The sequence below is a fragment of the Dasypus novemcinctus genome, chromosome 12 (genome assembly GCF_030445035.2).
Source record: "Dasypus novemcinctus isolate mDasNov1 chromosome 12, mDasNov1.1.hap2, whole genome shotgun sequence".
NCBI classification, from domain to species: domain Eukaryota; kingdom Metazoa; phylum Chordata; class Mammalia; order Cingulata; family Dasypodidae; genus Dasypus; species Dasypus novemcinctus.
This window is the reverse complement of record NC_080684.1, coordinates 36,483,788-36,507,849: the sequence shown is the minus strand read 5'-3', so window position 1 is coordinate 36,507,849 and position 24,062 is coordinate 36,483,788. Positions and strand designations below refer to the sequence as shown.

The window sequence follows — 24,062 nt, the reverse complement described above, 5'->3', positions numbered from 1 at the left end:
CAAAATCAAATGAATGAGTTGAAAGACAATATGGTTAAAGAGATAAATGACATCGAGCAGACATTGAGTGAGTGCAATGAATTTGAAATCCGGAACAGAAAAGTAAGAGAGCTCATAGGAATGAAAGGCACAATAGGTAAGATAAAAAACACATTAGAGGGAAGCGGATGTGTCTCAAGTGATAGGGCTTCCATCTACCTTGTGGAAGGAGCTGGGTTTGACCCCTGGGGCCTCCTGGTAAAAGTGTGCCTGCATGGGGAGCCAGCCCTGCATGATGAGCTAGGACCATGCAACAAGTGATGAAGCAAGATGAGGATGCAACAAAGGAGAGAAGCAGGGGAGAGTCAAGGCAAGATGCAACAGAAACCAGGAACTGAAGTGGCACAAGCAACAGGGCACCATTCTCCCACATCAGAGATCCCCGGGATTGAATCCTGGTGAAGCCTAGAGAAGAAAATGAGAAGAGAAGACAAAAAGAAACAGACACAGAAGATCACACAGTGAATGGACACAGATAGCAAAACAGCAGGGTGGGGGGTGGGGAGAGGGAAAAAAACACATTAGAGGCATATAACAGCAGACTTGCAATTACAGAAGAAAGAATAAGTGATACCAAAGACAGAACAGCTAAAATTGAAGATAGAAAAGAACAGAGAGAGAAAAGAATGGAAAAAATTGAGTAGGGGCTAAGTGAGTTGAATGACAACACAAAATGCAACAACATACATGTCATGAGAGTTTGAGAAGGAGAAGAGGAGGGAAAAGGGGTAGAAAGAATATTTGAGGAAATAATAGCTGGAAAATTCCCAACTCTCATGAAAGAAATGAACTTATATGTCCAAGTTGCACAGTGTACCCCAATCAAAATAAATTCAAAAGACCTACTCCAAGACACATAATATTCAGAATGTCAAATGTCAAAGATAAAGAGAAATTCTCAAGCAGCAAGGGAGAAGCAAACCATCACATACAAGGGACATCCAGTAAGACTTAATGCAGATTTCTCACCAGAAACCATGGAGGTGAGAAGACAGTGTTATGATACACTTAGGCTACTGAAAGAAAAAACTGCCCTCTGAGAATTCTTTATCCAGCAAAATTGTCCTTCAAATATGAAGGTGAGTATAAAATACAAACAAACAGAAACTAAGAGAGTTTGCAAAAAAGAATCTACTTTTGCATGAACTATTAAAGGAAGCCTTAGAACCTGAAAGAAAAAGACAGGAGAGAGAGGCTTAGAGGTGAGTATAAAAGAAAGAATAGCAAAAAGAGTAACCAAAAAAGTAAAAAGACAGACAAAAATATGATATGACATATGAAAACCAAAGAATAAAATGGTGGAAGTAAATAGTTCATTTTTAGTAATATTGAATGTGAGTGGATTAAATTCCCCAATCAAAAGATAGAGGCTGACAGAATGGATAAAAAAACATGAGCCATCCATATGCTGCCATACAAGAAACTCACCTTAGATCCAGGGATACAACACAGCTGAAAATGAAAGACTGGGAAAAGATTCTCCATGTGAATAGTAACCAAAAAAGAGCAGGGATAGCTATACTAATATCAGACAAAACAGACTTTAAATGCAAAAAAGATATAAAAGATACAGAAGGCCATTATATATTGTAGCAGTTTGATATGGTTATGAATTCCAAAAATAGATATTGGATTATGTTTGTAATCTGGTCTGTACCTGGATATGATTAAGTTATGGTTAGGGCTTTGATTGGGCCACATTATTAGGGCATTGAGTCCCCACCCCTTGGTGGGTGGGGACTGACATGGCAAAGGACAGAGTTGAGGGTTTCTGATGTTGGAGTTTTGATGTTGGAGTCTGATGCTGAAGTCTTAAGGTGGAGCCCGAGGAAGTCAGCAGGCAGAGGAAAGAGAAGCCAGCCCCAGGAAGAGAGGCCCTGAGTCAGGAGAAGAACGCAGAGGAATAGAGATGGCTCCATAGATGGGGCAGAAACCCCAAGGACAGAGACAGAACTGTTCACTTTATAGTCTACAGCTGACCTTGTGGAAAAACACAGGAGCTGAGACCAGAGGAACCCAGGAAGCCTGAACCCTTGCAGACGTAGGCAGCCATCTTGCTCCAACATGTGGAAGTAGACTTTGGTGAGGGAAGTAACTTATGCTTTATGGCCTGGTAGCTGTAAGCTCCTACCCCAAATAAATACCCTTTATAAAAACCAACCAATTTCTGGTATTTTGCATCAGCACCCCTTTGGCTGACTAATACATACATACATATATACATATATATATTCCCCTTGCCCCCTCATTGTCAGCTTTCTGTGCCCATTTGCTCTACATTCTCTGTGTCTGCTTGTCTTCTCTTTAGGTGACACTGGGAACTGATCCTGGGGCCTTCCGGAGTGGGAGAGAGGTGCTTAATCTCTATATGCCACCTGAGCTCCCTGGTCTGCTGCATCTTTGTCTTTCCTCTGTGTCTCTTTTTGTTGCATCATCTTGGTGCTCCAGCTCTCCACTTGGGCCAGCACTCCTGCATGGGTCAGCACTCTGCTCAGGCCAGCTCACCATGTGGGCCAGCACTTTCTGTGGGCCAGCACTCCATGTGGGACAACTTGCCTTCACCAGGAGGCCCCAGGAATTGAACCCTGGACCTCCCATATGGTAGACAGCAGCCCAGTTGCTTGAGCCACATCTGCTTCCCATTATATATTCATAAAAGGGAAAATCCACCAGGAAGATATAACAGTCATAAATATCTATGCACCTAACCAGGGTACCCCAAATACAAGAGACAAACTCTGGGAACCTAAAGGGAGAAATAGACTTCTCTACAATAATTGCTGGAGACTTCAACACTCCACTCGCATCATTAGATGGAACAACTAGGCAGAAAATCAACAAGGACACAGAGAACTTGAACAACATGATAAACGAATTAGACCTAACAGACATATACAGAACACTGCATTCAATTTCAGTGGGTTATACTTTCTTCTCAAGTGTCCATGGATCTTTCTCCAGGATCATGTTGGGGCACAGTGCAGCTCTCAATACATAAAAAAAGATTGAAATTATACAAAGCACCTTCTCAGATCATAATGGAATGGAACTAGATATCTAATAGGAAAAAAGTAAATTCGCAAATGTGTAGGGCTGAAAGACATACTCCTAAATAATCTGTGTGTCAAAGAAGAAATTGCAAGTGAAATCAGTAAATACATTGAGAGAAATGAAAACAAGAACACAACTTGTCAAAACTTATTAGATACAGTGAAAGCAGTCTTGAGAGGGAAATCTATAGCTCTAAATGCCTATATTTAAAAAGAAGACCTAAACTCAAAGATTTAACTGAACAAGTAGAGAAAGTAGAAAAAGAATAGCAAGGAAAGCGGACTTGGCTTAATGGAGAGGGCTTCCGCCTACCACATGGGAGGTCCGCGGTTCATACCCAGGGCCTCCTTGACCCGTGTTGGAGCTGGCCCATGTGCAGTGCTGATGCGTGCAAGGAGTGCAGTGCCACGCAGGGGTGTCCCCCGCATAGGGGAGCCCCACATGCAAGGAGTGCGCCCCGTAAGGAGAGCCGCCCAATGCGAAAGAAAGTGCAGCCTGCCCAGGAGTGGTGCCGCACACACGGAGAGCTGATACAGCAAGATGATGCAACAAAAAGAGACAAAAATTCCTGTGCTGCTGACGGGAATACAAGTGGACACAGAAGAACACACAGCAAATGGACACAGAGAGCAGACAACTGAGGGGGGGGAGATGAGAGAAAAAAAAAATCTTAAAAAAAAACAAAGAAGAAAACAGCAAACCAATACCAAAGCAAGCAGAAGTAAAGAAATAATAAAGATCAGAGCAGAAATAAATGAAATTGAGACCAAAAAACCAAGAGAAAATCAACAAAACCAAAAGCTGGTTCTTGGAGAAGATCAATAAAATTTACAGACCCCTAGCTAGACTAATAAACTAAAAAAGAGAGAAAATGCAAATAAATACAATCAGGAATGAAAGGGGGGGAAAGTTACAACTGATCCCACAGAAATAAAAAGAACCCAAAGAGGATATTATAAGAAACTGTATGCCAACAAATTATAGACAACCTAGATGAAAGGGACAAATTCCTAGAAATGCACAACCAATATACACTGATGCCACAAGAAATATAAGAACTTGGGAAGTGGATGTGGCTCAGGTGATAAAGCTTCTGCCTACCATATGGGAAGACCCAGGTTTGATCCCTGGGACCTCCTGGTAAAAAACAAGATGAGAAAGCATGCCTGTGTGGCGAGCCAGTGCCCGCGTGAGGCACGCAGGAAGATGATGATGCATCAAAAGAGAGACAAGGGGAAAGTCAAGGTGAAGCACAACAGAAACCAGAACTGAGGTGTGCAATTAATAGGGAACCTCTCTCCACATCAGGGGTCTCCAGGATCGAATCCTGATGAATTCTAGAGGAGAAAAAAATGAGAAGTGAAGACAAAAAGAAATAAGTACAGAAGATTACACAGCAAATGGACACAGAGAGCAAAAATAGCACGGTGGGAGGAGAGGAAGGGGGGAAAATAAATAAATCTAAAAAAAAAGAGAAAGAAATACAAGAACTTAACAAACTAATCACATTTAAAGGCATTGAATCTGTCATCAAAAATCTCCCAGCAAAGAAAAGTCCAGGACCTGATGGCTTCACAGGTGAATTCTACCAAGCATTTTGAAAAGAATTAACACCAATTCTGTTTAAACTTGTATTAGTCAGCCAAAGGGGTGCTGATGCAAAATACCAGAAATTGGTTGGTTTTTATAAAGGGTATTTATTTGAGGTAGGAGCTTACATACACTAGGTCATAAACCATAAGTTAGTTACTTCCATCACCAAAGTCTATTTTCACATGTTGGAGCAAGATGGCTGCCGATGGCTGCGAGGGTTCAGGCTTCCTGGGTTCCTTCCTTCCAGGGTCTTGCTTCTCTCTCTCTCTTTTTTTTTTAAGTTTATGAGGATATGGCACTTTTTATATTTTATAAAATATTTATTTATTTATTTCTCTCCCCTTCCCTGCCCCCACCCCGTTGTCTGCTCTCTGTGTCCATTCGCTGTGTGTTCTTCTGTGTCTGCTTGTATTCTTGTCAGTGGCACCAGGAATCTGTTTCTCTTTTAGTTGTGTCATCTTGCTGTGTCAGCTCTCCACGTGTACAGTGCCACTCCTGGGCAGGCTGTGCTTTTTTTGCATGGGGCAGCTTTCCTTGTGGGGGTGCACTCCTGGCACATGGGGCTTCTCTACGCAGGGGACACCCCTGCATGGCACAGCACTCCTTGTGTGCATCAGCACTGTGCTTGGGCCAGCTCACCACACAGGTCAGGAGGCCCTGGGTTTGTACCCTGTACCTCCCATATGGTAGGCGTATGCTCTATTAGTTGAGCCAAATCCACTTCCCCTTGCTTCTCTGTTGGTTCAAGGTTCCTTTCTTCCCAGGGGTTGCTTCTTCCTGGGCTCAGGGTTCCTCTCTTCCTGGGGCTGGCTTTTCTTTTCTTTCTGAGCTTACTTCCCAGGGCTCCAACTTAAGGCTTCAACATCAAACTCCAACATCAAAACCCCTCCAACTCTGTCCTTTGCCATGTCTTTTATCAATGCCCTACTGGCACAAGAGGTTTACCTGATTACTTAATCAAGTCAACCTCTGAATCCAATATAATCTAATATGCCCAGAGGAAAAGATTAGTTTACAAACATAATCCAATACTTCTTTTTGGAATTCATAAGTATATCAAACTGCTACAAAACTCTTCTAAAAAATTGAAGAGGAGGGAAAATTACCCAACACATTTTATGAAGCCAACATCACCCTAATACCAAAGCCAGATAAAGACACTACAAGAAAGCAGGAAGTGGCTGTGGCTCAATCAGTTGGGCTCCCATCTACCATACGGGAGGCCCTGGGTTCACATCCTGAGGCCTCCTCATGAAGGCAGGCTCGCCCACATGCTGCAGAGAGCCGCTGGTCCAGGCACCACAGAGTACTGCCGGCCTGCAAGCACTGCAGAGTGCCGACTCAGCAAGGTGATGCAACAAAAAGGGAGACAAGCAAAAACACAGAAGAGCACGCAGCAAATGGACACAGAGAACAGACAACAAGCAAGCCACAAGGGGGGGAGGAAATAAAAATAAAAATAAATACACACACAGAAGAATGCACAGCGAATGGACACAGAGAATAGACAGCAAGCAAAAAGCCACAAGGGGGGGAGGGATAAAAAAAAATTGTTGAAAAAAAAAAAGAAACTACAAGAAAGGAAAATTACAGGCCTATCTAATGAACATAGATGCAAAAATTCTCAACAAAATACTTGCAAATCAAATCTAACAGCATATCAAAGGACTTATATATAATGATCAAGTGGGATTTACTCCTGGTATACAAGGCTGGTTCAACAGAAGAAAATCAGTCAATGTACTATACCATATTAACAAATCGAAGGGGGAAAAAACATGTCATCATCTCAATCGATGCAGAAAAGCTTTGACGAAATCCAACATCCTTTTTTTTTTTTAAAATTATTTTGTCCATTTAGTAATTGAAAATATAAACAAAAACTTAAAAGAAAACACAGTTGAATAAAAACATACATTTTGCAATTAGATGTACTGGATACACATACATTTTTTTTGAATTATACAATATGTTACACAATATATTTTGTTCATAGTAACACAATCATAAAATATTTGCTCTTTTGCCAGCATCCTTTCTTGATAAAAACACTTCAAAATATAGGAATAGAAGGAAAATTCCTCAATATGATAAAAGGCATATATGAAAAACCCACAGTCAACATCATACTCAATGGGAAAAGGTTGAAAGCTTTCCCTCTAAGATCAGGAATAAGACAAGAATGCCCACTGTGACCACTGTTATTCAATATAGTACTAGAAGTTCTAGCTAGGGAAATTAGACAAGAAAAAAAAATTAAAGGCATCCAAATAGGAAAAGAGGAAGTAAAACTGTTTGCAGATGTCATGATCTGGTACTTAGAAAATTCTGAGGTATCCATGACAAAGCTACTTGGGGTAATAAATGAGTTCAGCAAAGTGGCAGGATATGAGATCAACATGCAAAAATCAGGAATGTTTTTGTACACTAGTACTGAACAATCTGAGGAGGAAATCAGGGGAAAAGTTCAATTTTCAATAGAAACAAAAAGACTCAAATACCTAGGGATTAATTTAACCAAAGAATTACAGGACCTATATGCAGAAGTACAACCCAATGCCAAAAGAACATTTAAAAGACCTAAACAAATGGAAAGACATTCCATGTTCATGGATTGGAAGAATAAATATAAATACATCAATTTTATCCAAACTGATTTATAGATTCAATGCAATACCAACCAAAATCCCAACAGCTTACATTACAGAATTAGAAAAGGCAATTACCAAATTCATTTGGAAGGGAAAGTGCACCCGAATAACCAAAAGTATTCTAAAAAAGAGCAATGAGGGAGGAATTTCACTGCCTGACCTTGAAGCTTATTACAAAGCTACAGTGGTCAAAACAGCATGGTACTGACATAAAGATAGACACATTGATCAGTGAAGCTTATTACAAAGCTACAGTGGTCAAAACAGCATGGTACTGACATAAAGATAGACACATTGATCAGTGGAATAGAATTGAGAACCCAGAAATAAACCTTCACCTATACAGTCAACTGGTTTTTGACAAACCTACCAAGTTAATGTTAATTGGACAAAACATTCTCTTCAACAAATGGTTCTGGGAGAACTGGATATCTATAACCAAAAGAATGAAAGGACCCCTATTTTACTCCCTATACAAGAGTCAACTCAAAATGGATCAAAGGTCTAAATATAAAATCCAGGACCATAAAATTACTAGAAGAAAATGTAGGGAAACATCTTCAAGACCTTGTATTATATGGTGGTTTCTTGGACCTTACACCTAAAGCACGTGCAACCAAAACCCATACAATGGGAAGCAGATGTGGCTCAAGCAATTGGGCTCCCATCTACCATACAGGAGGTCCAGGGTTCGATACCCAGGGCCTCCTGGTGAAGGCAAGCTGGCCTGCATGGCAAGCTGGCCCACTCAAGAGTGCTGCCCCATGCAGGAGTGCCACTCTATACAGGAATGCTGGCCGAGGCAGAGAGCTGATGCATCAAGATGACACAACAAAAAGAGACATAGAGGAGAAAGAATAAGAGATGCAGCAGATCAGGGAGCTGAAGTGGCTCAAGAGAATGATTGCCTCTCTCCCACTCTGGAAGATCCCAGGATTGGTTCCCGGAGCTGCCTAATGAGAATACAAGCAGACACAGAAGAACACACAGCGAATGGACACAGACAGTAGACAATGGAGGGAGGGGGGAGAAATATATAAATCTTAAAAAAACAAAACAACAAAACAAAACCATACAACCCATCCCCCAGTTTTTAACTATTATCAAAATGTTGCCACATTTGCTTCAAACTTGTTTTTTATTTAAGGAAAAAAGTCTGCTCATCGGTATCATGTCTAATGTCTATAGGCTTCTTAATCAGGACTTAATACAGGAGCAGCTGTAGCTCAGTGGTTGAGTACCTGCTTCCCAAGTAGGAGGGCCCAGGTTCTATCCCCAGTACCTCCTTAAAAAAAAACAACCATGAATATATTTTCAATGTAAACTATGAAAAAACACAGGTAAGTAAACATCTTCCTTGTTACTTCTACCCAGTCCCTCGCCCATTTCCCTACTCAGAAATATTCAGTGTTACTGGTTTGGTATATTCTTCTAAACCCTTTAAAATGTGCTTTCATGTATGTAAAGAAATACACGTTGGTTGAATTCTCTTTCCTCTTATCTCTTATCTCTCTTCTATGATTCAGAGACCAAAGACTCAGGAGAGCAGTGCTAACGGGCAAGGCCTGGGACACCAGCACTCTCCCATGCTATGTGAGCCAGGGCAGCTCTGGTGGCAGCTGATAGCTCCTCCTGGGAAACCTACCCGGGGGCGGGTGGGGTGGAGGAGAGAAGCCAGGCAGACAACACTCAGAGCCCATCAAGGAACCGAGACAATTATAATCAGACAGCAGAGCCATGTTTCTGACAAAAAAATTCACTTTGGTTCTTAAATGGCTTTCACAGAGCAGGTCAGAGCAGTCTTTTGAACGAAGGCAGATCCCAAATCTGTTTTTGTTATTGTTTTTAATAGGCTTGGGGCTTGTGGCTAATCTCTCTATCCTTGGTGAGCCCTGCCCTATGAGAGACCTTCGTGATCAAGAAGAAAAAGCAGATGGCTGAGGTGAAGGTGACACAGGTAAGTTTACCATGTATTCACTTATTATCATACTTCTACACATCTTCAAGGAAGCCAGTTAATAAGTCCCTTTTTCATAAAACCATTTCTCTTACCTTTCCTAAGATCCAATCCCAAATCACAGGATATCTTCTCCATGACTGCTCTGAGAAGACTCATTTTGCTGCTTTGAACCTTCGGGAGCTCCCATGACCTACCACCTAGAACTGAACTCTCCACTATGATAGTCAAGGCTCTTTACAGTCTGGCCCCAAGCTACCTTTTTAGTATCACCTCTTGTCACTTTGATCCAGCTCCAGAAGATTACAGTTTGCTGACAGTGACATGTACTTGTTTTCATACTTATAAACATTTGAAATTATGAATTATTTCAAATTTACAGAAAAGCACCAAAAATAAAATATCATACCATACCCAACCTACCCATATTGTCCCTCCCCAGAGATAAACACTAGGCATCCTTAAATTGCTTTGTGTTTCTGTACTTTTACTACAGAAATACCATTACTATTTTTTGGTTAAAAAATATTAATTGCATCAATGGGACATAATTCTTTTGCAACCTGCCCTTTTCACTCAACATTGTTCTAAATATTTATCTGTGTAGATGGGAAAATTTAGTTTTTTTTTTTTTTTTTTTTTTGTAGGTACCAGGGTCAGGCGTTGAACCTAGGACCTCATATGTGGGAAGCTGGTGCTCAACCACTGAGTCATATCAGTTCCCCTGAATTAGTTTTTTCATTTGTTTGCTTGTTTTTTTGTTTTTAGGAGACACCGGGAACCAAACTGGAACCTCCTAAATGGGAAGCAGGTGCTCAACTGCTTGCGCCACATCCGCTCCCTGTTGATTCACTTTTATGCTATGTAGTATTCCACTGCATAAGTAAAGCATAAATTTATTCCATCCCTCCAGGGAAGGATCACTGAATTGTTTCCATTTTTAACCTGATATAAATAAATAGCAATGCAGTGAGTATCTTTGTACATGTGTTCTTGGGCCATGTGTTAAGTTTCTCTAAAAGAGGAATTATTGTTAATACTTAGCTTTAACTAGTTACTGTGGAGTTGCTTTTCCAAAGTGGCTATGCCAATTTCACTCTCACCAGCAATGTTTCCCTGCATCCATCCTCAATACTTAGATGGATTTTTGCCATTCTTTTGGTGTGTTGTGGCTTCCATTCATTTTAATTTATATTTCCTTGATTTCTAGTGAGGTTGAGCACTTGTTATTGAATTATATTGGCCACTGTAGGAATTGCCTATTTATATCCTTTGGCCCCTCCCCTTTTTCTTTCTATTGGGTTGTCTAGTAGGCAGTTCCTTACATTCCAAATACAACATTTTGTCAGTTTTCTACTGACTGATATTGTTGCAGGTATTTACTCACCATCTACAGGATATCTTTTCATTTTGTGTTTTTTATTTCCTAATTAATTTTTCTTTTTTTTCCAACAGCAGATTCTTAGGTCTGACACCTGGGAATCTTTTTTTTTGAGGTACCAGGGCCAGGGATTGAACCCCAAACCTCATACGTAGGTGGGAAGCTGGCACTCAGCCACAGAGCCACATCGGCTTCCCCTGGGCACTGTTTTGTTTTTTCCCCATTTGTTTGCTTGTTGTTCATTTTCTTATCCCTAGGAGGCATCAGGGTCAGAACCTCCCATGTGGGAAACAGGCGTTCAACCCTTTGAGCCACATCCACTCCCCTCCTACTTAATTTAATTTTTTAAAGAGATGTATTTATTTATTTATTTCTCTCCCCTCCCTCTCCACCCCCCCCCCCCCTGCCCTGGTAGTCTGTTCTCTGTGTCTATTTGCTGCGTCGTCTTCTTTGTCCGCTTCTGTTGTTGTCAGCGGCACGGGAATGTTTCTTTTTGTTGCGTCATCTTGTTGTGTCAGCGCTCTGTGTGTGCGGTGCCATTCCTGGGCAGGCTGCACTTTCTTTCGCACTGGGCGGCTCTCCTTACGGGGTGCACTTCTTGTGCGTGGGGCTCCCCTATGTGGGGGATACCCCTGCGTGGCAGGGCACTCCTTGCGTGCATCAGCACTGCACATGGGCCAGCTCCACACGGGTCAAGGAGGCCCGGGGTTTGAACCACGGACCTCCCATGTGGTAGGTGGACGCCCTATCCACTGGGCAAGTCCGCTTCCCCTACTTAATTTTAATGTTGCTAAATGTATCAGTCTTTTCCTTTATGGTTTGTATTTTTTGACTCTTAAGGAATCATTTCTTACTCAACTGTCATAAAGATATTCTCTTGTAATTTATTCTAAAAGTTTTACAGGTTTGCTTTTTGAAAACTAGGAATCTTGACGTAATATATGAAGTGGGGAAATTTTATCTTTTGCTATATGAATACATGGGTCAGAGTTACTAGTTGGAAGAAACAGATGCTAATTTTGGATAAGAAAAAGTTTATTAATTTTTTTCAAAAAAGCTTCTATATGAAAAAATGAGACATTTTGAACAAAAGGAAAACAAAGCCACAGCTTGAAGAAGGTATTTGCAAGAGATAAATGGGCAATAGATATGAAGAGGAATAGGAAATCCACAGAAATGGAAATCTAACTGGCCTAACGCCATTTAATGAATAGTCTAACCCTGCCCTCCTGATTTGTAATAATACAACTGTCATAAACCAAGTTTGGATAGATTAGATAGATATATTGATGAGGGGGAGTGGTGGTTTCTGAGCTTTTTGTTAATTTCTGTACCAACATTATAGTGTCTTCATTACTATAGTTTTATTGTAAGTCTTACTATCTTGGAGTACATTCCTTGTCATTATTCTTTTTTTTTTAAAGATGTATTTTATTTATTTATCCCCCACCCCCACTTGCGATCACTGTCTGCTCTCTATGTCCATTCATTGCATGCTCTTCTGTGTCTGCTTGTTCTTGTCTTCTCTTTAGGAGGCACCAGGAACCAATTCTGGGACCTTCTGATGTGAGAGAGAGGCATTCAGTCGCTTGAGCCACCTCAGCTCCTGGTTTGTTGTGTCTCTCATTGTCTCCTCTATCTATCTTTTTTATTTTGTGTCATCTTGTTGTGTCAGCTCTCCACGTGGGCCAGCTTGCCTTCATCAGGAGGCCCTGGGGAGCCAAACCTGGGACCTCCCATATGGTAGATGGGGGCCCAATTGCTTGAGCCACATTGGCTTCCCGTCATTATTCTTCAGTCTTAGCTGAGGTTTTTACTCTTCTGTATGAACTTTAAGATAAGCATGTCAAGTTCTGTGAAAAAACCCTGTAGGGATTTTTTAATATTGGAATTGTAACTGAATTTACAGATGAATTTGGAGGGAAAATGCTAATGTTACAATACTGAGTATTCTTATCACAAACATGGAACAATCCTCCAACTATTTTTCTTGTGTTATGTTTCCCAGGAACATCTTAAAGGTCTTGTACATCTTTTATTAGATTTATTCCTTGGTACTTACAGTTTTATTATATTTGTAAATGGCATCTTTTTTTAAATGACATTTTCTAAGCTTGACGTGTAGAAATGCTACTGCTTTTGTAACCTGATTACCGTTTTTAGATGCTATTTAATTTTTAAAAAATACTTATTTATCCCCCCTTGCCCTTGTTTTTTTGCTGTCTGTTCTCTGAGTCCATTTGCTGCGCAGTTTTTCTGTATCTCCTTGTCTCCCTTTTTGTTGTGTCATCTTGCTGCGTCATGCGGGCCAGCCTGCCTTCACAAGGAGGCCCCAGGACGAGAACCCAGGGCCTACCATATGGTAGACGGGAGCCCAACTGATCGAGCCACAGCCGCTTCCTGAGAAGCTATTAAATTCTTACTAGTTATAACAGTTTTATATGTAGTCTTTTGGATTTTCTATGTGGAAGTCATACTGTCTACAAAAAACTAAAGTTTTGTTTCTTTTCCAATTGTTATTCCTTTTCTTCTTTTTAACAATCTTATTGTGCTGATTAACAGGATTTATTTGCTTTGCCTCAGACTTGTGCTTTTGAATTGCATATTCAAGTTTTTCATTTTGGAATCTCTCAGCCATTATCCCTTTAAATATTGCTTCTCCTTTTTTCTCTCTTCTTCTGGAATGCCAGTTTGACATGCTTAGACATTCCACTCCACTCTGCCTCAACCTCTTTCTTATATTTTCTATCCCTAGTTTTTGGTGTTGCCTTCTGGATAATTGCCTTAGCTCTGTCTTCCATTTTACTAACTCCTTCTGCATTAGAGTCTAATTTGCCATTTTACCCATCTATTGAGTATAACATTTCAATATGCCTGTAATGTTTACTCTATTAGTTCTATTAAGTTCTTAAAAAAAACTTGTCCTATTTTTCTTAGTCTTATTTTTAGGATTTTGATTTATGTCTTATAATTTTAAACATATTTTCTACTTCCTTCCTCTTCCCAGCCCCCAGACTGTCTACTAATTCTCTCATGGTGGACTGTTGTCTCCTTGTGTTCTGTAATTTTTCACTGAGATAATCTTTGCTGGAACTTTTTTTGGTGGTAGTGATGAGAATCTCGTGTTGTCTGCATTATCATACTTATATCCTGTGGATAAATGGTCGGAGACTAACTTTTACCTAAGTCCTGACCCAGTGATGGGGTTGGGTGACGATGATGATGTTTTCTAAACCACACAGGAAGCATAAATTTAGCCTCTCAAACTCATGAGGTGCAGGCCCAGGGTTGAAAATTCTTGAGTTTCCTGATCCCACAAGCCCAGACAGACAAACTTCTTTGCCTCTTCCCTTAGCCAACTGGGTGAACTTTTGATAGTTTGCATTCTTCCACTAAGGCTGTTGCTCTTTCAGGGTCCCAGGTTTACCTAGGGGACTCAGTTCCTCCTGCCTGCATGGGGCCATGGTCTTGTTTCCTTTTGTCAGCATTAAAACTCAAGTCCTTAAGTTATATCCTCTTCTTCCCCCTAGTAATTGAACCCGCTGTTTTTACTTTGGCTCAGTTTTCAATTCCTTTCTGTCTTTTGTGTCACTTTCTTGGAAAACTCAACTATGTATTTAAAACAAAGTCCTAACACCATTTTTAGATGTTTGTCTCAGGTTATTTTAGTTTGCATCAAGCTAGAAAAAGTATCTTTCGTGATCTCTTACATCTCTTTTACACATAATACCCTTCCATTCCTTGTATGCCTGGCAAAATCCTCCTTGTCTTTAATGGCCCAGCTATACTTTCAAGCTTTCTCCCAACTTGCCAAGAACAACTTAGAATAGTTCTCATTACATGTATTACCTTTTTGTTCTTACTGGAATATGAGCTTTTTGAGGACAGAAACTTGAGCTTGTTCACCTTTGTATCCTCAGCTCCTGCCATTGTATTATTCATCACAGAGTAGGCACTCAGTAATGTGTATTGAACTGAAAATATCTCCCTGAATGAATACTGGATCTAAAGTCTAAAGAATGTGGTCTAAAATCAGGTACTACCACCCACAAACTCAACTCATGATTATTTTTAGGACTGTGATAATATGAAAGCACATGATACATGATGGGCAACATAAAATGTTTGTGTTTTTAAAACAATTTTTTAGACTCAGTTTCCTTATTAAGGCAGATTGAATTTTTCAAAGATGTCTTCTATTAGTCAGCCAAAGGGGTGCTGATGCAAAATACCAGAAATTGGTTGGTTTTTATAAAGGGTATTTATTTGGAGTACTAGCTTACAGATACCAGGCCATTAAGCATAAGTTACTTCCCTCACCAAAGTCTTATTTCCACATGTTGGAGCACGATGGCTGCCGACATCTGCAAGGGTTCAGGCTTCCTGGGTTCCTCCCTTCCAGGGTCTTGCTTCTGTCTGGGTTCAGGGTTCCTCTCTTCCCAGGGCTTGCGTCTTCCTGGGCTCAGGGTTCCTCTCTTCCTGGGACTGGCTTCTCTTTCCTCTGTGAGCTGACTTCCTGGGGCTCTAGCTTAAGGCTTCAGTATCAAACTCCAACATCAAAAGTCCTTAACTCTGTCCTTTGCCATGCCTTTTATCTGTGAGTCCCCAACCACCAAGGGGCAGGGACTCAACACCCTAATGATGTGGTCTAATCAAAGCCCTAATCATAACGTAATCATGCCCAGGTACAGACCAGATTACAAAAACAATCCAATATCTATTTTTGGAATTCATAACCATATCAAACTTCTACATGTCTGCAACGGTAGTTTCCATTCCATGTATTCTGCAGTGTTCTGCCAGAGCTAGATCCTATCTTCCCACTCCCCACTCTAATCATATGCATAGTTCCTTCTCAGAACAAGGCCCTGATACTATAATTGAACCTCACCTCAATTCATCCATTCAAGGCCAGCTAATCAGCCTATGCCTTAGGCTCAATATTTCTTCAACTTCTGTTCTTCCTCATTATGATGGTTTAGTTCATGTGTAAACTTGGCCAGGTTATGGTGTCCAGTTATTTGGTCAAGCAAGCACTGGCCTGATTGTTACTATGACGATATTTCATGGACTTTTAAATCCTCAGTAAGTTGATTGCATCTAAGGCTGACTACATCTACAATCAGCTAAGGAGACTGCCTTCAACAATGAAAGAAGTCTCTCCCCATCAGATGAAGACCTTAAAAGGAGAAGTGATATTTGGAAACCACATATCCGATAAAGGTTTAAATCCAGAATATGTGAAGAAATCCTTCAACTTAACAACAGAAAGACAAACAACCCAGTTAAAAAAACAGGCAGAACACTTGAAAAGACATCTCTCAAAGAAGATATAGAAATGGCCAGAAAGCACATGAAAGGTTGTTCAGTGTCATTAGTCATCAGGGAAATGCCAATCAAAACTACAGTGATGGTGGGAACGTAGAATGGTACAGCCTCTGGGGAAGTCTGTTTGGCAGTTCCTAAAGAAGCTGAATATAGATTTGCCACTTGACCCTGGTATATACCCAGAACTGAGAACGGTGACATGAACAGACATCTGCACACCGATGTCCATAGCAGTGTTATTCACGATTACCAAAAGCTGGAGACAACTGAGGTGCCCATCAACTGATGAAAGTATAAACAAACTGTGGTGGTCACATGATGGAATTTTACACAGCTGTAAGAAGAAATGAAGCCATAAGCATATGACAGCATGGATGAACCTGGAGGGCATTATGTTGAGTGAAGCGAGCCAGGCACAAAAGGACAAATACTGTATGATTGCCCTATTATGAACTGAATACATTGTGTAACGTATTATATGATTCAATTTATATAAAATGTAAATATAAATCAATTTATAAAGATGAAATTAGATTAGTGGTTATGTAGGGCTGGGGAAGGCATGCTAAGGGGAGTGGAGTTTTTCTTTTTGGATTAATGAAATTGTTCTAAAACTTTTTGTGGTGATGAATGCACAATATTGTGATCATACTAAAAGCCATTGATTATACACTTTGGATAGATCATATGGTATGTGAATACATCTCAATAAAACTGCTTAATAAATAAATAATAAATGTGCAAGAATGGCCAGAAATAGCAGCTAGGTACGGCAGAGGAAATAGAGATTGAGAGGTGAAGAATTTTGTTTGTTTGTTTTCTGTTTATTATAATTGAAATAATGAAAATGCTCTAACAATGATTGAAGTGATGAATGCATGACTATATGATTATGCCAAATACCACTGATTGTACACTTTGGATGAATTGTATGCTTTATTAATATGTATCAATAAAATTCATTGTTTAAAAAAACCCACAAAACTACCATGAGATACCATTTCACACCCATTGGAATGGGTGCTATTAAAAAAACCCAGAAAATTACTAGTGTTGGAGAGGATATGGAGAAATAGGAACACCCACTCATTTCTTGTGGGCAATGTAATATGGTGCAGCTGCTGTGAAAGACAGTTTGGTAGTTCCTCAGAAAGTTAAGTATGGAATTACCTTATGACCTGGCAATCCCACTACTAGACACATACCCTAAAGAAATGAAAGCAAGGACTCGAACAGATATTTTCACACGAATGTTCATTATTCACAACTGCCAAAGATGGAAGTAACCCAAGTATACATTAGCCTATAAATGGAAAAGCAAAATGCAGTATATACATAAAATGGAATGTTTTTCAGCTATAAAAATGAAGTCCTGATACATGTGGCAACATGGATGAATCCTGAAGACATTAGGTTGAGTGAAGTGAGCCAGACACAAAGAGACAAATATTGAATAATTCCACTTATAGGAAATATCAAGAATAAACAAATTCATAGAGACAGAAAGTAGACTGGAGGTTACCAGAGGTTGGGGGATGCAGGAATGGGGAGTATTGCTTAATGGGTAAAAGGGTGGGTAATGAAAAAGTTTTAGTAATGGAAGGTGGTGATGGTAGAACACTGTAGAAGTAATTAATGCCCCTGAATTGTACACTTAAAAATGATTAATGGTAAATTTTATGGTATATATATGTTACCACAATATCAATAAAAGAAGCAACCCACACATCCCAAACAACAGTGTGGCCACTGGCATAAGCACTGGTATAAAGACAGACATGGAGAACAATGGAATAGAATTAAAAATCCAGAAATAAGCCCCAAATATCTATAGCCAAATGACTTTTAACAAGGATGTCAAGACCATTCAAAGTGGAAAGAATAGTCTCTTCACCAAAGGTGTTGGGAAACTGGATACCCACATGCAAAAGAATGAAGGTGGACCCCTACCTCACACCATATAAAGAAATTAACTCAAAATGGATCAACAACCTAAATATAAGAGCTAAAACCATAAAATTCTTAGAAGAAAACATAGGATTAAATCTTTGTGACCTTGGATTTGGCAGTGCCATCTTAGATATGACACCAAACACCTGAGTAACAAAAGAAACAAATCAAAGCACATTAACTGAAAAGATAATCTACAGAATGGATAAAAACATCTGCAAGTCATATATCTGATAAAAGTTTAGTATTCAGAATATATGAAGAACTCTTGTAATTCAAAACAAAAAGACAACTCAATTACAAAATGGACAAAGGACTTAAAATGACATTTCTCCAGAGAAGATATGCAAATGGCCAACAAGGACATGAGAAGATGCTGAGCATAATTAGTCATTAAGGAAATGCAACTCAAAACCAAAATGAGGTACTACTTGACATCCAAATAGGATGGCTATAATTAAAAGACAATAAAAAGCAAACAACAGGTGTTGACAAAGATGTGAAAAAGTTGGAACCCTCATAATTGGTGGTAGGAATGTAAAATGGTTTAGCTCCATGAGGGAAAGAGCTGTCCAAGCTTCTCACAAAGTTAAACATAGAATTACCATATGACCCAGCAATTTCACTTCTAGATATGTATCCCAAACAAATGAAAACTGGTACAGAAACAAATACATGTACACATATATTCATAGCAGCACTATTCACAATAGCTCAAAGGTAGCCCAAATATTCATCAACAAATAAATAAACAAATTGTGGTACACAGACACACATACACAATAGGACATTATTCAGGTATAAAAAGAAACGAAGTGGGAAATAGATGCGGCTCAAGCAATTGAGTTCCCATCTACCATATGGGAGGTCCAGGATTCGATTCCTGGGGTCTCCTGGCGAAGGCAAGTTGGCCTGCATGGCGAGCTGGCCTGAGCAGAAAGCTGGCCCGTGTAGGAGTGCTGACTCACGCGGCAAGCTGGCCTGAGCAGAGAGCTGGCACAGCAAGATGACACAACAAAAAGAGACACAGGAGAAACAATAAGAGACACAGCAGACCAGGGAGCTGAGGTGGTACAAAAGATTGAGCGCCTTTCTCCCACTCTGTAAGATCCCAGAATCGGTTCCTGGTGCTGCCTAAAGAGAAGACAAGCAGACACAGAAGAACACACAGCGAATGGACATAGAGAGCAGACACCAGGGGGTGGGGTGGTGGTGGTAGAAATAAATAAATCTTAAAAAAAAAAAAAAGAGAAACAAAGTATTGATAAATGTTACAACATAGATGAACCTTAATAACATGCTAAGTGAGTGAAACCAGACATAAAAGGTCACATACTACATGATTCCATTTAAATAAAATATCCAGAATAGATAAAGAGATACAGCACAGATGGTTACCAGGGGCTGGGGGAAATGAGGAGATACAGCTTAATGGGTAAATAAGTTTTTACTTTGGAATGATGAGAATGTTTAGATAGAGGTGGTAATCACACAATACTGTGAATGTAGTAAATAGCATTGAATTGCTCACTTTAAAATGGTTAATAGAATAAAAAGATTTTTTAAAACTTAATTTCCCCATAATAATTCTTTTCAAGCCAGTTAGGTCTGGTAAGGTAGTTTTAGTAGGATCAATATCCCTATAATGTCAAGGAATATCAAGTATCTGATTGTTAGAATAATACTCGTCTTTCACCTTTCATCATTCTTCCTGATATTAAGTGCTCCCCACGTCTTTTGTTTTAAATATTTTTATTTACTTATTTCTCCCCACCTCCTCATTGTTTGAGCTCACTGTCTGCTCCTTGTGTGCTCATCATCCTTTTTAAGAGGCACTGGGGACTGAACCTGGGTCCTCCCATGTGGGAGGGAGGAGCCTAATCACTGGAACCATCTCCGTTCCCTGTTTTTGGGTCTCTCATTATGTTTTCCTCCTTGTGTGTCTTGTTGCATCAGCTTGCCGTGCCAGTCCATCGCATGAGCTCATTGTCTTGCCCGTCTCCTTTAGGAGGCATCAGGAACTGAACTTGGGACCTCCCATTGGTAGATGGGAACTCAATCACTTGAGCCACATCCACTTCCCCCCATATGTCTTAATGTACAAGAGCATCTGGAAATTTTTTTTTTTTAGTTTTTTTTTTAATTATTTATTTTTTAAAATTACATTATGAAAAATATGAGGTCCCATTCAACCCCACCGCCCCCGCCCCCCACTCCCCCCACAGCAACACTCTCTCCCATCATCATGACACATCCATTGCACCTGGTAAGTTCATCTCTGAGCATCACTGCACCCCATAGTCAATGGTCCACATCATAGCCCAGACTCTCTCACGTTCCATCCAGTGGGCCCTGGAAATTTTTTGATAATCTGAATATTCACTACATAGATAATTATTCTGGGACAAATACCACTATTGGTAATTTTGCCAAAAACTCCACTACAGCAAAACCTGAATTAGGAAGACCGCATTTCCATGGGCTAAAAGAGAAAACATCTGTTTAGGCTTATTTAGTGTAACCTTAAAATGTTATATAGAGGGAAGAATAGGTATAACATGGGGGCATTTTTGGGACATTGGGATTGTCCTGTATGACACTGCAATTGCAGATACAGACCATTATACATTTTGTCATAACCTATAAAATTGTGCAGGACAGAGTGTAAACTATAATGTAAACTATAGTCCATGGTTAGTAGCAATGCTTCAGCATGTGTTAATCAATTGTAACAAATGTAGCATAATAATGAAAGATGTTACTAATGTGGGAAAGTGAAGGAGGCATATGGGAATTCCCTATATTTTTATGTAACATTTATGTAATCTAAAGCTTCTTCAAAAAGCTATATATATATATTTAAAAAATGATATATAGCAGGCTTGGATTCAATGAAATGGGAAATACAGGTATCTAACTAAAGGTCCTTACCTCTTGTTGGTTTGGTAATATATACATTCCATTATCTCCTCAGTATTTTTTCTTGTGATCACTATACATATTAATTTTTTCCCCTAAAACATAAAGTCCTAAAATGTAGGCACTCTGGCCAACTCTCTTCCCAGAATACAGAGAAAGGAAAATTTTGGTGTACTAGGCCTTTACAATCAGACCTTTGAAAACACTCTTAATTAGCTTATGGAGTCAAGAATTGGGAACAGAGTTGCTAAAGAGTTTGAGACAGGAGAGAAGGGTTGAAGCATTTTTAATCACAGAAGAGTAAACAATAGTATATCACCATGAACAGCTCACCCAGTGGCTGTTGTCTTCCCTCAGCCCTTAGGCTCACCCTCTCCCAACCCCCCTCTCTGCGTACCGTTGAGTAAAGAGCAGGGTTCCACAGCTGTCCCTGTCACTACCAGGTGCTAGGAGGGGGATCCAGCAAGGGACCGCAGCAGTCCTGGCCATCCATCCCATGGTTCTTTGTGTCTATAAATTCTTCATGTGAAGTATTCCAGCTCCAAAGCAGGAACAGTGCAGAAAGCTGGAGCTGAACTTGGCTGCTCCATTCATATAGTCCAGGAGTTTGGAGCCTCAGGAGTCACGGGCCACAAGGGGGGATATAGTCCAGAGTCATCATAATTCAGGATGCAGCCAGAATCTGGGAGTGAGGCCATGAAACTCACGCATATGCACAAATGCACATGCGCATGCACACACAGAGCAAATAACATTACTGAGAGGACCTAGAGGCTATTAAATATAAAATATCAGAGTTTTGTTTTGAAAGTGAAAATATTTGCTTCGTTGATTCTCCTCATTGCCTTGCAGTCCCCCTACTCACAGGAGTGCGGATGTGGGGAGGCTTGAGGGAGTAGGTGGTTAGTGGTCCTACAAGTCCACGTGTGCTGAGGTCCCCTTTCTGACCACCTTACTCTTCAGCCCAGCAGCTGCCTCCCATGTGACCATTCACCCGATTGGCACCGTTGCTGGAGCTACTGCCACAGGGGCTTTTTGGGCTGGAGGTCACATCTTCTTCTTCTGAGCTGCTCTCCACATCACTGCGATCATCCTTAGACACCTGGGTGAGTTGGGGCCAAAGGCAAGAAAGGTGAGAACAGAGGTTTTCTAGAGAGAACCACAGGACAGGTTAGGCCAACAGAGCCCATGTTTTGGCACCGTGCCTGATCTTGTCTACTTTCTGTTGACACTTGACTCCAAGCATTATCTGGATTGTGGCTACTGTTCTGAACTTCCTTTGCCTGCTTTCTTGTTCTTTCTCTTGTCATCTCTGATTCTGTTTCTCTATGGAATAGAAGCTGCTTGGGTAGAGGTGGTGTGTCTTTCAAGACTAGTCTAAAAGAGCTGAAACCCTTCACTGAATCCTGGTTAAGGTTTGAGGGAAACACCACATACCCGCTCTCCTCCTCCATTTCCAAGAATGGGAAAGGCCAACACAAAGGATACACCTAGTTGTTGCCATTGCGTTTATCCTCTGGTGGTGGTGGCGGAGGTCACTGAAGTTATTCATATTGATTATTCGGAGTTTTGCTTCATCTCCAAGCTGATCTATAGTTGGGTTTTTTCAAGTAGTTCTACTATTCCTGGGCTCCACTCTCACTACCTATGACACCCTTTCCCCAACAGGAAGATCACTTCTCTTGTGCATCTTCAGCATCACCAAGACACACAGTATGGTAAAAAGGAAAATGGATTGGCAACCAGTAGAAAAGGAATCCCAGTTCCAACCCTACTACCATCTATGAATCTTTACCTTTTAACCTCAGTTGTGTGTGTGTGTGTTTTCAAATAAGAATTTAGATTAGAGCAGTGTTTCCCAATCCAAACTATACTGTGTTAACAAGCAAAGTATTCTAAATTCTTTACTAGGAGATCATAAAATTAAAGGGGAGGAGGAGGTAATATGGGAACAAAGCTACAATCGCTGTTGCCAAGGAGTGGGGCATTTGACTTGGATTAGCTCTCCAGGTCTCTGGTTTACTACAGCAATTGACCTCTGAACCCAGACAACTGATTGGAAATTTCCACCAGGGGGCACAGTGTCTCTAGATTTGGGGTAAAGGGAGGCTCAAAAAAAAAAAGTAGATTCAACTCCTGCCTCAATATAAGAAAATATTCTGGCAGCTTCGATGGCTCCACAGTCAGGAGAGGGCATGCTCTGAGGCAAACGCGGGGGAACAGAAAGGAGAGTAGGAAGGTTCTGACAGACATGCTTCAGTGAGTACTAGAAGCACAGATACACTTACATGCAAGAGATGAAATTGTCCAGCTCCCGCCAGGCATACAGAAAAGGAAGGAGGTGAGAAAAGAGTGGAGAGTACAGAGTCTGGGTCTATTCCTTCCTGGACAGGTCACCTGGTCAGGAAAGAAAAGCAGGAGAGAAGAGAGATGTCCAGCAGCTACAGCAAGCTGCAGAGGCATACCCAGCAAGTTCTGAAACCAGTTGCAGCCATAAGGAGCAATGACACAAGAGATCATACATGTCTGGGGAACATTCCACCCCTTGGCTCCAGAGTCAGGGCCTTCTTTGGCAGAGCATACACCCCTGGGGATTCTGTATTACTGAAAGCTGAAACTGCCAGCTCTTGGGCCAATCACGGCTTGACTGCTTCAGAACGTGTAGAATTCAATTATGAGTTTTTTCATTAAATGGCACCTCTCTTTGTGCTTTTGGGCTCTTGACATAAGATGATTATTTGAAAAGCTAAATACCTATCTCACTTGCCTTGTACGATAATGGGGTGAGGTGGGTGCTTATTCCCTTACAAAAACTGAATCTTGGAACTTCACAGTGTGCATATCTTGGGGTGGCTTGTGAACTATCACACCACCCTTAGGTCAACCTAACAGCTTGGATTTTATACAACTTATGTCTTGGTATGTGATTTCCATATAGAGAAGGCTTCCAAGCCAAAATAAAAACATGAACTCTACTGAAGCAGGAGTAGGTAAGTAGAGAACAGGAAGTAGCTGAGGTAGCCTCCAGAACTCTTGACCTTACTTGTTCTCTAATGACATTCATTTCTAAGGGAAAGGAAGAAGATAGGCCCTTCTTGCAAATATGTCATGTCTTAAAATGCTATATTCATACCTACAGAAAAGGAGAAAACTCTGGAGCCTAGGCTTTTTGCTTGGCCTGCTTCTGTAGATA

At 40.5% G+C, this 24,062-nt stretch overlaps 1 protein-coding gene and 1 long non-coding RNA gene across 3 annotated transcripts in view; one reads left to right on the top strand and one right to left on the bottom strand.

Moving 5' to 3' along the window:
* The first annotated feature begins 9,186 nt into the window (after window positions 1-9,186).
* LOC131280595 (uncharacterized) lies at window positions 9,187-16,984 on the top strand. The gene is made up of 2 exons (XR_009188240.2): window positions 9,187-9,291; window positions 10,060-16,984. It is a non-coding gene; the product is annotated as an uncharacterized lncRNA (long non-coding RNA).
* A 4,154-nt stretch (window positions 16,985-21,138) lies between these two features.
* CERS5 (ceramide synthase 5) overlaps window positions 21,139-24,062 on the bottom strand; it is a 48,611-nt gene continuing 45,687 nt past the window's right edge. Inside the window, exons 10-11 of one of the 2 annotated variants that reach the window (XM_058308254.2) lie at window positions 23,158-23,266; window positions 21,139-21,971 (exon numbers count right to left, since the gene is read on the bottom strand). In XM_058308254.2, the coding sequence (XP_058164237.1) occupies window positions 21,964-21,971; window positions 23,158-23,266 (117 nt within the window). In that variant the 3' untranslated portion in view covers window positions 21,139-21,963. The remainder of the gene's footprint in view (window positions 21,972-23,157; window positions 23,267-24,062) is intronic. The other variant, XM_058308253.2, reaches the window with a different exon arrangement.